The 15399-nt window shown below is 38.3% G+C and overlaps 1 protein-coding gene across 1 annotated transcript in view; it reads left to right on the top strand.

Moving 5' to 3' along the window:
- Nucleotides 1-15377, top strand: part of prr12b (proline rich 12b) — a 28201-nt gene extending 12824 nt beyond the window's left edge. Inside the window, exons 5-16 of the mRNA XM_086069930.1 lie at nt 381-572; nt 1860-1934; nt 5315-6116; nt 7094-7701; nt 8555-8671; nt 9012-9145; nt 10146-10957; nt 11034-11153; nt 12758-12855; nt 12925-13056; nt 13712-13807; nt 14399-15377. Coding sequence (XP_085926056.1) covers nt 381-572; nt 1860-1934; nt 5315-6116; nt 7094-7701; nt 8555-8671; nt 9012-9145; nt 10146-10957; nt 11034-11153; nt 12758-12855; nt 12925-13056; nt 13712-13807; nt 14399-14533 — 3321 coding nt within the window. The 3' untranslated portion in view covers nt 14534-15377. The remainder of the gene's footprint in view (nt 1-380; nt 573-1859; nt 1935-5314; nt 6117-7093; nt 7702-8554; nt 8672-9011; nt 9146-10145; nt 10958-11033; nt 11154-12757; nt 12856-12924; nt 13057-13711; nt 13808-14398) is intronic.
- Nucleotides 15378-15399: the final 22 nt, after the last annotated feature.

Genomic DNA, 15399 nt, shown 5'->3' on the forward strand with positions numbered 1-15399 from the left:
TCTGTGGACCTTGCTAAATCAGTCAAAATTCAGCCGGGAGCGAAGGGGGTTGCTTCAGTGAAAATGGCTGGGAGTGAATGAGTTAACCAAAATACCGTATTTAGACTAGTTGGGCTGCATAAAACACATTATTGTCAATAAAAAAAAATTGGGTTGACTTCCTCTTTAAATCAGGATTGATGGTAATTAATATATTAAGTTTGTTGCATTGCAGTATGCCTAATATTTCAATTTTTAGTCAACTTTGATTTTATTTTAAGTGGTGCATGTATTTTGTCAAACCCAAATCTAATTTCCCCCAAATATAAGACAAAAGCCAATTCTGTGGTCCAGATTAGATTGCTTACTTTAAATTCTATTGGTGTTGATCCATCTTTCAGGTCACACTACCGGGTTCTGCCATGACCCCATCAGAATCATTACTGAGGACCGATACACTGTCCAGCACGGATCCAGCTCTGTCTGACGGATCAATGGGGTCAGCACCATCACTGGGCCCCAGTCCTGGACCCAGTACCAACATGGACATCAGCAGAAATGAGCTCAACCAGACACAGGACAATTCTGGAGAGGTATCTACTTCAAGCAGAATTTGCAGAATTTGCAGTAAAGCTTAGATTGAATTAGTTTAACTGGCTAAACTCAGACCTGGCTTCCCTATGCTTTGAAAAAGAAGCAAGCCAATTTGAAGTGCAAACACATTTGTAGTTTTTTTTTCCAGTAGAAAATGTTTGAAAAGATTATATGACTGACGGACTACAGTACGAATTTTACTATGCAGATTTGAATGGACTGGCTCTGTGCAACGTGTGACCAAAGCTGAGAGTTTCTCATCTCATCTCTTGTGTCAAATTATTCACAACAGCTTGACAGCGAATGAAGCGGCTTTTTCACAGGGAGTGGCAAAATGACAAATAAATGGGGTATGGTTGAAGGGAAAAAAATGTGGCTGAAAAGTGATTTTTTTTAAATTATGAAAATGAAGACTTGAGAGTAATAATAATTAAAAAAAGAAAAAGAAAAAGAAAAAGAAAAAAAGAATAAGTCACAAATCGGATTATTTTGTTTCTGTTGAACATACAAACAGATGTATTCATTTATACTAGGACATATCCATTTTACTATCTCTTTTTATTTATGTTCACAGTAATTCAGTGTGTAGTAAATTATTGGCAAATGTCTTTATTTTATTTTAAATACTCTATTAAAACATCCAATCTTAATTCAGAAAATAAAGTTATGCTGGTTAAAAATTACTTTTATGTCCCGGGGACATAATTTGTCATGATATGCACTTTTTGTGATTTAAACAACGATGCAGCTCTTTTACATTTTGAACATTAAATGTGTGATTTTGGCTGCAAGAAAACGCCTTCTGTTTCCTAAGCAAGTCCAACTCCTTTCCAGTTCTGTGACTGTATTTGCAGATATGTTCTCACTGTGGCCACTTGGTAACCATGGTTATACTGCTGTTTTTTCCGTATGTGCTGCTGAGAGGGTTAGTTTTTTCCCCCACATCTGTAGTCCTGCAATTTAAGGACTATATAGCACGACCTGATCAACTCAATAGCCTGTTAATGAGCCAAGTAATTAAATTCTCACAGTAGATAGATCACATTTGAACTACATTTAATATGAGCACCTGGGTGATTGTCTATATGCAGTCCTTGCAAACCAGACAGCTCATCTTCAGCATAGAGGGTGTGTATGAGTATTGTGAATTTGATCATTTCCTCTACTCACTGAATGTATAATGTGGAGAAATGTTTTTAGTTTAGCCACATGTTTTCCAAAGATTACCACCAAACCTTTACTTTTATGATTTTTTTAAAACAGTTATTTTTGTGATTTCAACCCAGATTATGTGGAAGAAAGAAATTGAAGATCCATTGAACGCTGAAGGCTGGGGCACTATGCAGAAACTCTCCAGTTCTGTAAGTTGCATCGCATGAAAATAAGCAAAGCCAAACCTTTATGTGTAGCGCTTATACAACAGCATGCATTCTCCACATTATTTTCACCTGGGAAATTGTGCCATCAATGAATTTAGATTGTAGAAGGAAAAAGACAAACATATAACATTCTGTGCTGGTTTTCGATCATAGGATTTGGGGGGAAAGGAAGGTTTTAGCTGACTGACAGCCAGTTCTCTCTGACTGACAAAAGAGAGGAGAGAGATCACTGTTACCAGGGCAGCCGTTGCTATGGTTACTGTATCCCCCCCCCCCCCAGTGCAGGATCCTTGCTGCCACCTGCTGTCACTTAAGCCTTACTACCAATAAGGCAACAAAGTGAATGCTCTACCTACTCATAGATTTAATTTGCCTTTAAATTTTAACATTGGCACGCCTTCAACTGGGCTTTTAAAATGTCTTAAAAAGTGGTGAGACAACAATGAAGAGCAATGTTTTCAGTCAGTATCAGGAATGGGCGTGGAGATAATTCTGTTTTGTTTACTGAAAATAAATAAATCTTAAATAAACATTTCCTGCATCTAAAAGCATACTCCACTGCTATATGTTACGGCTGCATCCAAAGGCAGGTCTTGTGTTGTTTAGAGGGTGAATATAAGACGGCGTTTTCTTTAACTGTTAGGTGCAGAGTAGAGGGAAAAAAATCAACGGATAAAAAATGTACTGAGGTGGAGGTGGCACTGTGCATAGAAGCATCACTGTATTTGTCAATATGCTGATATTTGAGAGAAGATATAATTGTTGAATGTGATAGAGCCACTTATCTGATTCTTATGCTTTCTATGAAGATACAAGTCTCAATATTTACAGTAGAAACATCTTGTGCCTCCTTTTAATATATATTTTTTTACAGTAATCATTTTACATTATCAAATGGTAAACAGTAAGACAGATAGAGGTAAGTTCATTCACAAATACAATACTTGCCAGGCCTAATTTCAAGGTATCGATACTTATTGGCTGTCCTCTTGTGGCCGTTTTTTGATCAGAAACTAGAAATTAGAAATTAGAAGAATAGAAAATTGCCATTAATTTCATGCAATTTTATGGGAAAATGCTATACTGGGATACATAGGGGTTTCCTTAAAGAGACAGTGTGTAGAATTTAGCACCATCTGTGGTGAACTATTAATTCATTCATTCAGCCCACTGTTGATAAAAATACCATGCAATAATAAATACATAATTTAAATAATTAAATAATTAGTATAATATAATTGTATATAATAATTTATACTTGTAGGTCTAGTAATTGCTAATTACACTACTCACAAAAAGTTAGGGATATTTGGCTTTCAGGTGAAATTTATGGAAAATGCAAAAAGTTCACGCTACACCGTTATCAGATCATGAAAGTAGTGAAACATTTAACAGTTGGACACTCTACCACTAGGCCGCTGACGACATCATCTCATGTTGTTCACAAGTCGACTCATTGTCTACTAAGGCATGGCATCCCACTTCTTCTTGAAGGGCAGTCCTCAGGTCATTGATGTTCTGCGGAGTTTTCAGCCTCGACACGGCGACTCAACTGATCTCACAGGTTCTCAATAGGATTTCGGTCTGGAGAAAGTGCAGGCCATTCCATTTGAGGTACACCAGTTTCCCAACAGCCGTTCCCTGATGATGCCACCTCAATGAGCTGGAGCATTGTCGTTTGTGAATTTTGCTGTGAAGCTCCTCGTTAGAGAACAGCAACTAGATCAAAAAGTACTGAAACATTTAACAGTTGGACATGTGCATTCAAAAGCTTAGAGAAGGTCACATTAAGTTCACCTGTAAAGGTTTGAATGCATTTTAGGCTCATCCTGAAATTTCATCTGAAAGCCAAAGATCCCTCACTTTTTGTGAGTAGTGTATCTTACATAGGACGTGCTGTGCCTTACAGGAGGCTGACATGTTTTGTCGCTATCTTTCTGCTACAGATGCACAAAGTCGAACGAGAAAAACTTTGCAAACGTAGTTAGCCCTGGTGGTGCTTGCAGTTAGTGTCGGACCCAATGGGTCGAGCGCCGCTTACCTTCCACAGCTGGTGCCCGCAGGTAGTCATCGCTGAATCTTGTGATTCAGGCTCCCGCCGGTTGTCGCCCTCTGGTTTGCTCTCGTAAGCTTTTACGAGCTTCTTCCACTAGCCGCTCTTATTAGCCACTCTGGCCTATGGCTCTGGCTAACTCCCGCTAGCCGCTCTTGTTAGCCGCACTGGCTTACTCGGTCTTTCACCGTCGCTCGCCTCGGTTCTTGCCGTGCTGCTATGTTACGTTCGTTCGCCGAAATGCTTGTTCGCTCATACCATTAATAATTGGTGGTAGTTTGCAAAGTGTGGTCTTTCTGAGTCACCATAATGCGCGTGCTTCGAAATACATGCGCTTTAGCTGCATAGTGACATCTAGTGGTGAACTTTTACACACTGCACTTTTAAAACGATCTGCCATTGTTTTTTTTTGGGGGGGGGGGATCTTTTATATCAAAAGTACTAGTGGTATCGGTACTTGAAATCAGTATCGGTGCCTACTCAAGACTTGAGCATTCATACTGGTACCGGTCTGAATTTTTTTTTATTTAACATACCCAATATTAGTGTAGTATGATAGCCTGTTGGACTAGGAAGGAGCCTACTATGTCTAGATGGACAAACAAAAACAAATTACACTCTACATTTTTTACCACTCTTGTAAGCTGTTTGGTCTTGGCATTGGCCTGCACTGTTATGAATAATATTCTAGTTCTATAGGATCATTATAATATTGATAAAACAGCCCAAAATGGCACCATACTTTATCATCATAAAAGATGCATTAACTCATTCAAACCCAAAAAGGTGTAAATAAGTTTTTAATACTTTGCCATTCACTCCCAAAAATGTATTTATACGTTTTATTTTAATGTTGTTTTTTTTAAATGCTAGAGCATACAGAAGGCTTTGATGCAGCTACTGACATGAAGAGGTAGCTTAAAGCAATAGTAGTTGTTAGAAAAAATGGCCAGCAGGTGGCAGCAGAGTATAAGAGATCAGCCAAGGTCATGTTCCAACAAGCTCTTTTTGCCAGTGTTTTCAACGGGAATGTGAATAATGATGAAACTTAGCTATATTCTAATGCTAATTGTTGCAAAACAAAGACAGATACAAATATACTTAATTTTTTTCTGATGAAAGAAGAGACTTTAATCTTTCTTTTGGTAGGTTCCATGTTTTTATAGCAATAGAACACAATATTCTGTGGGCTTTGCAAAATCAGTCAAAAGCAGCCGGGAGCGAAGGGGGTTGCTTCAGTGAAAAAGGCTGCGAGTGAATGAGTTTATATTGCTGCTTTAGTAATTTAAGCTCTACTCTTTTTTTCCAGGTTGATGAGAAAGCGTTTGACTTCAAACCTGGCTTCATGTCCTCTTTTTTGGACTTCCTGAAGACAGGCAAAAAAGAGTCAGGCCTCGAACTGGGAGATGACAGTTGTGAAGTGGAAGCCATGGACGCCTGTTCCTCTCTGAAAGGTGGGATCAGGCCCATAACTCCCACACCGCCACTATCGCTGACTCCGCAACAGCAGCCATTCAGCGAGGAGAGGGGAGCCGAGGGGGTGGACCTCGCTCTCAGCAGTTGCCCGAGTCCTTGTAAACCCCTGGATGATGAACTGAAAGGCAACCTGGAGGCGCTGCCCTCCTTCTCCTCTGATGAAGAAGACTCAGTCAGTAAAAACCAGGACTTGCAGAAAAGCATCTCGTCTGCCATTTCTGCTCTCTATGACACCCCACACTCTCTGGCTGGTGCTGTGGCCTCCGCTGTGGTCAAAGTCCCATCATCCGTCTCTTCCCCAAGCCCACAGGAGCCGCTCAGCCCCTTGCCTCCTGCCATGCCGCCCCTCGTCCCCTCTACCACTATGGCTAATGGCGAAGTGGGGATGCTCTCGTACAATCAGCTTCATGCTCCAGATGAGAACAACTTTGTCTCCAACAGAAAAGAGGAAGCGGAGCAAGAAATTGAGCCAAGAGGAGAAGACAAGGAGGAGGAGGAAGGAGGGGTTGTAGGGAACCCTGCGAGTGAGGAAGAAATGAATAGAGATCCACAGCAGGGAGCTCTGGAAGAGCTGGAGGTGAAGCAAGAGGCCAGACGGTCTGAAAAACACATGTCGGAGGCTTTCAAAGTTGAAGGTAATACAGACATTTGTTTTAGCTGAAAGAAAATGCTTTCAAATGTCCATCCTTATGTGATTTTGGACTAACTTGGTAGAACAACATCTTGGAGTGTGAAAAAATCTAATCTGGAGGGTAATTGTCTCTCTTTTGTTCAAATATGACCTGGTCATCTGCTCTCAAAGCATTTTAGCTGAGCAGGTGGTGCAACATTCAAGAGGGTTCTAAAATTAAGTCATGTGATGCTCTGTCAGATTTGCCAAAAACTTTCAGCACTGATGAGGAAAACCCTCACAAGTAGATCAATTAGATAATCTGCCAAGTCAGTTGCTACTGACCATGTGCCCATTCTGTTACACAAAAGGGAGTTGTGAATTGGCTTCAAGGGATTCACTTGCTATTTACAAAAGGAGGACACACATACACAATGACAATAGTTAGCTGTTTTAAGTCCGCCCTAAAAGGATTGTAAGATTTTATTTTTCATTGTTTGTTTGTGTGCAATCGCTTGGCAGTTTTTTGACACGTCATCAACTCTATTTGCTACAGTACCAAGAATATTCCCTCAAAATTTACTTGCAGAAATTGATGACATTAAATACATTTTCACAATATTTACATGAGAGGTAGTATTGTGAGTTCTCCCTCCCAGCCAATTGGTATAGAAAGTTAATAGCTAAAAAATATTAAATATATATTCAATATGGTAATTTTCATGTTTATTAAACATTTCCTCTTTTTAGCTATAAAGTTTCTACATGGTTGCATTTACTTATTGATTCCTCATAAGTCAACGTATTAAGCAGTAAAAAATTAATTAATGCACTAATTTTGACACCCGTACTGAAAACCATAAGTGAACCTGAGATAATTAAAATTCTTGCCTGTAAATCATAGCCCATCAAAGTAAAACCTACCAAACCAGCGGCGTGACTTTGATTTAGCATTCGGTATCTGAAGGTGAAACTGATTTCCTTCCCCTCCCTATGTTCCAGATTCCCCATCAGGCTCTGTGCTCGCTCCGGCTCCGCTGTCTGCATCACCCTCCGTTTCCCCTTCACCACCCACCTACTCTTCACCCTCGCCACGCCCTCCCGTGTGTCTGTCTGTCTCCGCAAACTCCCCGAAGCCGTTCCAACGGGATGAAGAGGCGGATCCCCCTTATCCTCCCTGCAAACAGCAGCAGGTCTCCTACCAAGCAGTTCCAACTGCTGGAACCTCCCCACCTCCCTCCACCTCCCCTCCCACCATCCCCTCGCCCCCTCTCTCCAACCTTCCCCAGAGCCACTCCATTCCCCCTCCGTCTACCACACCTCCCCCGTCATGCTCTGACCAGGACCAGGAACATGAAGCCGGGAAGGCTTTCCCCTCCTCGCCTTCATCTTCCTCGCCATCCGCTTCTTCCTCCCCGCCTCCGTCCCCTCCCACGCCAGAGGAAGCCCCGGCATCCCAGCGACTCACCGCCCTGCACCTGGCCAAGAAACAGGCTGATGCTGCAATCGCAGGAGAGAGCGAGGAGGAGGACAGTGAGAGTGGAGGCGAGGGAATCTTCCGTGAACGGGATGAGTTTGTTATCCGAACGGAGGACATTGGGACACTCAAGGTGAGTTCCTTCACATACATGTGGAGGACCAAAAATAAATAAATGAATAAAGCTGAAAATAAAAACGGATCTAAAAAATATAATTCAAACATTTGATACAAAAAATAAATATAAATGGAAATAAAAACCAATATATATATATATATATCCCTAAATAAATGAATAAAAGTAAAAATAAATAAAAAAAATTAAAAACGAGATAAAGAAAATATAAAAATAAATGTCAAAATAAATAAATGTATAAATAGAAGTAAATATCAATCAATAAATAAAAACCCTCTGCTCTCACATTTATGTATTTTTTATTTTTAGTTTGCAACAGCGGAGCCCAACCCAAGACACGCTTAGGATCACCCCCTCATTTGAATAACATTTCAACCTGACAGAGCCTCTGTAGCATGAAATAAATAAATGTGAGAGCAGAGCATTTTATTTATGGATTGATATGTAATTCTATTTATATAATTATTTTTGTATTCATTTAGACATTTATTTTAATATTTACTTTTATTTTTGAATCTCGTTTTTTTAAAAACTTTTATTTATTTATTCATTGATAGATATATATATATATATATATATATATATATATATATATATATATATATAGTTTTTATTTCCATTTATAGTTCTTTTTTGTATTTAATTTTTGAATTATATTTTCTATTTTATTATTTATTTAATCAAATTGTATTTATTTATATGTTTATTATTATTTTTTATTTTTTATCACTTTTATTTATTTATTTAGTCATTTATTTATTTTTAATTTAGGCAGTTTTGGTTCTCCATACATACATGAAAAGTAAATAAGTGTGCATAAATAGAACAAGTCCTTTGTTTGCATCATCAGATGGCTTTGCAGACGGGTCGGGAGCCCCCACCAATCTGGAGAGTGCAGAAAGCCTTGCTCCAGAAATTCAGCCCTGAGATCAAAGATGGTCAAAGGCAGTTCTGTGCAACCAGTAATGTGAGTTTTCCCATTGATGTCTACTGAACAATGTTGGAATTTACAGTGCCCCTAAAAGGCCTTGAAGGAGAAATCAAATCTTAGCATCTTATGAGCATGTGAAACAAACTCATGCTCACATGATATGAACTTGTGCATACCATCTGTAACGTCTTTTCCATTCCAAAATATTGAATTTCTTCAAAGGCGAAAAAAGTAATGACACGGTTAACCCCTTGAGTGTCCAATCAGATTGCTCTGATGGCATTTCTACTCAAGGACAGCATCTATCACTTGAAATATATATTCAATACACTATGTACTGAATGTTTGTACTTATTCTGAATGTCTCTTCCCTCAGTATCTGGGCTATTTTGGTGATGCTAAAATGCGATACCAGCGTTTGTATGTGAAGTTCCTGGAGAATGTCAACAAGAAAGACTATGTTAGAGTGTGTTCCAGAAAGCCATGGCACAGAGCTGGTCTGATTTTGAGGTATGTCATGTGGTTAGTTGTTTACTGTATATTGTAAATAATGAAAGTGGTTGCAAATATTGGACCTTGGCCATGTTTTTACTCATACGTATCAGGAATGGGCCACATTACGATTAATAAAAGCAAAAAATAAAAACTATATATATATATATATAATTTCTTAGATTTTTTTTATTTATAATTGTCCATATTTAAAATGGCATCATCTGGTTAGGAATTGTGTGGTCCTATGTGGGCCCCCTCCAGCAATACCGATGAAAAATTGTGGTATCTTCCATCATTTAAGTTGCCCAACCCTGACTTTTATCAAGGTGTTTGCATGTGTTTTCAACATACTTGAAGAATGTACAGTAGTAGGGATGTAACTATATCCAAACATCACAATGCGATATTATCACGATATGAAGGTCACGATACGATACTTTTCACGATATTGTGGGGAGGTTGACGATATAAAAAAAGGTCACAATATTGTAAAAAAAATACCTCATACTAAAAAAAGCACAATATTGTGCTATTTGTACATAACAGCAACACATATGAACAATCTACAATCTCTAATAACACTTAATATTGAGGCACTTACTTGCTAATGCATGCACACACTGAGTTCCTCCACATGTTGACTCAGTTCTCAAGCATATTAGGTTCCATTCACCTGACCATTAGCGTGGATTTTAAACATAGAATGGCCAAAATATGCCTTGTGAAAATTAAACTGCACTAAAAAACTAGCCACCTGAGGGTGCTAGAAGTGCACAAATGGAAAACAACCTGACTTGATGTGGTGCTTTTAATATCGCGATATTACGATATTGCCATTACCGTTACATCCCTAGTATGTAGTATGGTCCAAGTATGGAGCCATTGTATATTTACATGGGGAAATATAAGTTTCCTAAATAGAAGGTGCATCGGTGTTGTGAACCAATTGCAAAACACAATATTACAAATGCTCTCAGCTGGTTTGTTCAATCTGTCCATCTTTTTTTACTGACAGGCGCCAGTCGCTACCAAAACAACTGCCAAACCCTCACAATCAAACCCCACCTCGAGTGGAGAGGGACGACAGGGACAAGGAGAGACCCAAAGAGAAGGAGCTGAAGGAGAAGAAAGAGAGGGAGCAAAGGGAGAAGGTGGAAAAGGATCACAAAGAACGAGAGCGGAAGGAAAAGGAGGAGAGAGAAAAAAAGAAGAAGGAGAAACAGGAGAGGGAGCAAAGAGAGAGGGACAGGAAAGAAAAAGAGAATGCGGAAAAAGAGGAGCAAAGTGAAAGAAAGGAGCGAGAGCAGAGGGAGACTGAAGAAAGAAGGGACAATGAGCAAAGAGAGGAAAAGGACAAGGAGATGAAAGATTCTGACAGCGAACAAAGAGAGAGCGAGAAGAGGAGCAGGGAGGAACAGGACAGGGTGTGCAAAGAAAGGAAGCGGCAGGAGAGTGAACGCAAGGAAAAGGAGAAACAGGAAAGGGAGAGGAGGGAAAAGGAGAAACAGGGGAGGGATAGGGTTCAAGAGAAAGAGAGACTGGGGGCAGAAACTGTGGTCACAGAAAGGGGTAGGCATAAAGAGAAAGAAAAGGAGTTGGGGAGAGACACAAGTGTAAGGGAGGTCATGGAGGTCAGGAGAGGAGCAGTTCAATGTGTGAGGGAGAAGGAAGAAAAACGAGGAGTTGAGAAGAAGATGGTGCGCCACTCCAGAAGCAAGACCTCACTGGACAAGACGGAGCCTCCTCTCAAGAAGAGGAAGACGTGGATCAAGGAGTTGCCTTCGTCCTCCTCAGAATCCGATTCCTCACTCCCCAGCGAAGATGAAGGTCAGCATCTCATTGGACAAATATACAAATTCAGCACTTCTGAGCTCAGCGTCACTTCTTGTTTTCTGGTTTTCAGGACCTCTGTGGGTCGGACTTAATAGTCGGACCATGAGAGAGATGTTCAGAAGCTACGTGGAGATGTTGGTCAGCACGGCGCTCGACCCTGACATGATACAAGCCCTCGAGGACACAGATGGTGAGAACTCGTATTGGCGGTTGCACTGAGAGGCTTCAAATATGGAGGACCAAAACTGACAAAATTAAAAAACAAATACTTTAATGTAAATAAATAAATGACTAAAAGTGAAAACAAAAACGGATATAAAAAAATTATTTAAAAATTATATATATATGTATATATATTTTTTATTTAATTTTTTGCTTTTATTAATTGCAATGTGGCCCATTCCTGATACGTATGAGTATAAACATAGCCAAGGTCCAATATTTGCAACCACTTTCATTATTTACAATATACAGTAAACAACTAACCACATGACATACCTCAAAGTCAGACCAGCTCTGTGCCATGGCTTTCTGGAACACACTCTAACATAGTCTTTCTTGTTGACATTCTCCAGGAACTTCACATACAAACGCTGGTATCGCATTTTAGCATCATGATATATATATATATATATATATATATATATATATATATATATATATATATATATGCTTACTAGAAATAGTAAAATAACTCATATCTCCCTGATTTTGGCATCTTTACATTGGCTGCCGGTACAAATTTAGAATTGATTTTCAAATTATATTAATAACTTTTAAAGCACTCCATGGTCTGGCACCAGAATATATTAATGAGCTTTTAAATCCGTATAGACCAAAAAGATTGTTAAGATTGGCTAATCAAACACTATTGGCAGTTCTAGAGTCCAAATTGAAAACTAAGGGTGATCGAGCTTTTGTTGTTAAGGACCCGAGACTCTGGAAAAGCATTTCTAACCATGTTAGAAATGCGGAGTCTCTAACATCTTTTAAGTCTCTTTTAAAGACTTATTTTTTTGGGTTAGTGTTTTCTGATTACATTGTTTTTCATTGTATTAGTATATTTGCATGTTTGTTCTTTTTATTTTAATCTTTGTATGTCTAATTGCTTGAACTGTCTGTTGGCTTTTATGTGTTTGTATTGTATTTGTTTGTAAAGCACCTTGTGCTGTGTTGCTTGAAAGGTGCTATATAAATACAATTATTATTTGCTATATATACTGTATATCTATCTATCTATCTATCTATCTATCTATCTATCTATCTGTATATATATATATATATATATATATATATATATATATATATATATATATATATATATAGATAGATAGAGAGAGAGAGAGAAAGAGAGAGAGAGAGAGAGAGAGGAGAGTCTTGCGACTTCTTCCCACTTGTATGTTTATTATTGTTATTGTTTTTTTTTCATGTTCAAATAAATTCAAACTCAATATATATATTTGTTTTGATTTCCATATATATTTTTTGCAATTAATTTTGGAATTATAAATATTTTTATATCAGTTTTTATTTTCATTTTTAGTCATTTATTTATTTATATATATTTTTTATTTTGACAGTTTTGGTCTTGTCGGGTCTTGTTTCTGCACTGAGCAAGACTACACTGTCTTTGTCACCTAATTCATATTATGGATGATCAGAAAAACAGTTCAATTACAGTTAAAGGATAAAAAGTCATACTTTTAGGCATAGGAGACAATAGTGCAATCAATGACTTGATAAGACATATGTCATTATAGAATATAAATGAACTTTTATTTCATCATCCCTTAGATGAGCTCTACCTGCCGCCCATGAGGAAGATTGACAGCCTGCTGAATGAGCAGAAGAAAATGTTGTTGAGGAGAGTCACCATGAGTGCTCAGCACCAGGTAAATAATCTGATCCCAAACAGCAGGAGGAGAAATTACACAGCTTTGTGTGTCTGTCTTGCTCGCTAGGAGGCTCTTCATATATTCCCCAAAATGACAGCAGATCCGCTGGAATGTGGAACTGTCAAAGTTCGACTTGGTGGGGAGGGTTACAACCGCAAAACTCTCAACCGCGGCAAAAGAAGCATTCCTAAGCAACAAGTAAGAGCCACTGCTGCCATGACAACATCATCCGTTTTATATGTTTAGTGAAAGCTTGTGGTTAATACACCAGTAACAGGATGTTACTGTATTCCTTTACATCACAGACACATACATTTTCAATACAGTGGTAGTCAATCAGATGTTCATCCACAGGCTAGGGAAAAGAGAAGCTTTGTACTGTAAGTATCGTCAATGCATTAACAGTACTACTAATCTGCTGGTGTAGCAGCGCAAGCTACATTTTATATGAGGCTCTCTGAAAAAGATTTTTCACAAGTACAATATGAAAAATGTATGCGTAATGTTTGACTTCTTATTGAAGTTGATCATCATTTCATGACCCCATTGTGTTATGATACTGTACATGGTTGCCATATAAGGTTGGTGACAACGACCAATATCAAATACAATATCATTGTTGACATTAAAATGCAACGCTACTCTTTTAAAGAGGTCAAAAATATTCATGAGGAAAGGTATAGGGGTTATTCCATCAAAGCATTCTATAATAGCACTGTTGATTTTAGAATGTGTCTTCCTACTGACCTCTAGAGGATAATTATTTATTACATCATGAATATATTTTTTTCATTTGGTGAGAAAATTCCTATGAACTAATCCCCTTCTTCATTCTCTTCCAATTAATTTTCAGGATCTGAAGCTGTCTATTGAAACATGCCGCATCTACAGTCTCTATCACTCCCTTCACCACTATAAGTATCACACCTTCCTGCATTGCAAGAAGGAGGTAAGACACAGGAGATTTTTTGCCCATAATATGCTGTTTATTAACAATGTACAAAAAATATTCAAAGTCTATGAACAATTAACAGTGTTTAACATGAATGAAATTTGCTATTTGTTTTTTAAATTTGTTTTGTTTAAAGGAACAAGTCATATTTTCTTGTTTCATTTTTCACACACCCTATGAAAAATGTTACTCCTAGCCATTTATTTACAACCACATAATGTTACTAATGTTATTAATTAATAATGTCATTAATTCCCCCACTTCTAGACTAAAAAGGTTAGGGCATATATACTGAGTGAGTAAGTGTTAAGCTGTATTCTTCAAGCTATTTTGTGTGATGTTTAATATATCTTATTTTGAAATCTATACTTCCGCTCTGTATTTCAGTTTCAGATGGATGGATGATGGATGGATGGATGGATGGATGGATGGATAGATAGATAGATAGATAGATAGATAGATAGATAGATAGATAGATAGATAGATAGATAGATAGATAGATAGATAGATAGATAGATAGATAGATAGATAGATAGATAGATATGGTTGAGTATTTTGCAGATAACAAGTATTACGCGTTATGTGCAGACGGACAGCATCGAGCAGGCAGCAGACGACCCGGGCCAAGAGGAGGTGGTGCAGCAGTGCATGGCCAACCAGAGTTGGCTGGAGAGCCTCTTTAATTCCTTCATGGAGCTGCTCAGCGTCAGTGGCAAAGCATGAGCAAGGATGTTGGTTACGGCCAGTGAAGCGAGAGCGAGGACAAAATGGTGGCTCCCTGAGAAATCGAACCATGGGTTGAGGAAGGCACTGTGGATTGAACTCCGAAAAACAGGTTGTGAACTTTGAAGTGAATGTGAAGGATGTCAGGGGAGCAAAGGTCATTTGGTCCCCCCACAGAAATTCATGAAGGCCTATTCAGTATTCAGTATGCACACACACAGACAAACACGCGCTGTCTGTCTAGAAGTGGTTGGTATTGATAAATATGGTTTGTATAATTTATACAATGACTTTTTTTTTTATGCTCATCTTAAAGGAATTGATGGCTGTAAATAATTTTTGGAACATGTTTTAAAGGGGTATACAAAAAAAGGCAAACCTGTCGTAATTGCTTCTCTCAGACCTACACAGGTAAAGCTGGGTTTCGAGTGACTTTGTAATAGTCTCCTTGTTTCTACCTGCCTCAGTCTGAAAGCGGTTGAGATTCAGGGGTAATTTATTCAAATGACGCTGTATTATTTTTGTGTGTTTGTTCTTCAAAAGGCAACCACAGAGAGGATTTTATTCCTATAAAAACAAGAAATGAAAAAAATTTACTTTATTAAAGGAAGTGTGACATGAAATGATCCAAACGCCTAAATGTCCGTGTTTCACTTGTGTCCTTTTTATCTGTCTCTTGTTGATTGATCTTTGCCATCACTTGACCTCTTGGAGGATATTCTTGCAGAGCTTATTGTTATGATGTGTAAATAGTGTACAGCTTCTTCATTCTCCGCTTCCAAGTTCTTCTGTACATGAAATTCCTGTATTTGACAAAAGTAAATAAAACAGTCCAATGACACGTCATGATAGTTCATTCATTCTCT

This window comes from Leptonotus elevatus, chromosome 1 (genome assembly GCF_054856555.1).
Source record: "Leptonotus elevatus isolate MCC_2025b chromosome 1, RoL_Lele_1.0, whole genome shotgun sequence".
Lineage (NCBI taxonomy): Eukaryota > Metazoa > Chordata > Actinopteri > Syngnathiformes > Syngnathidae > Leptonotus > Leptonotus elevatus.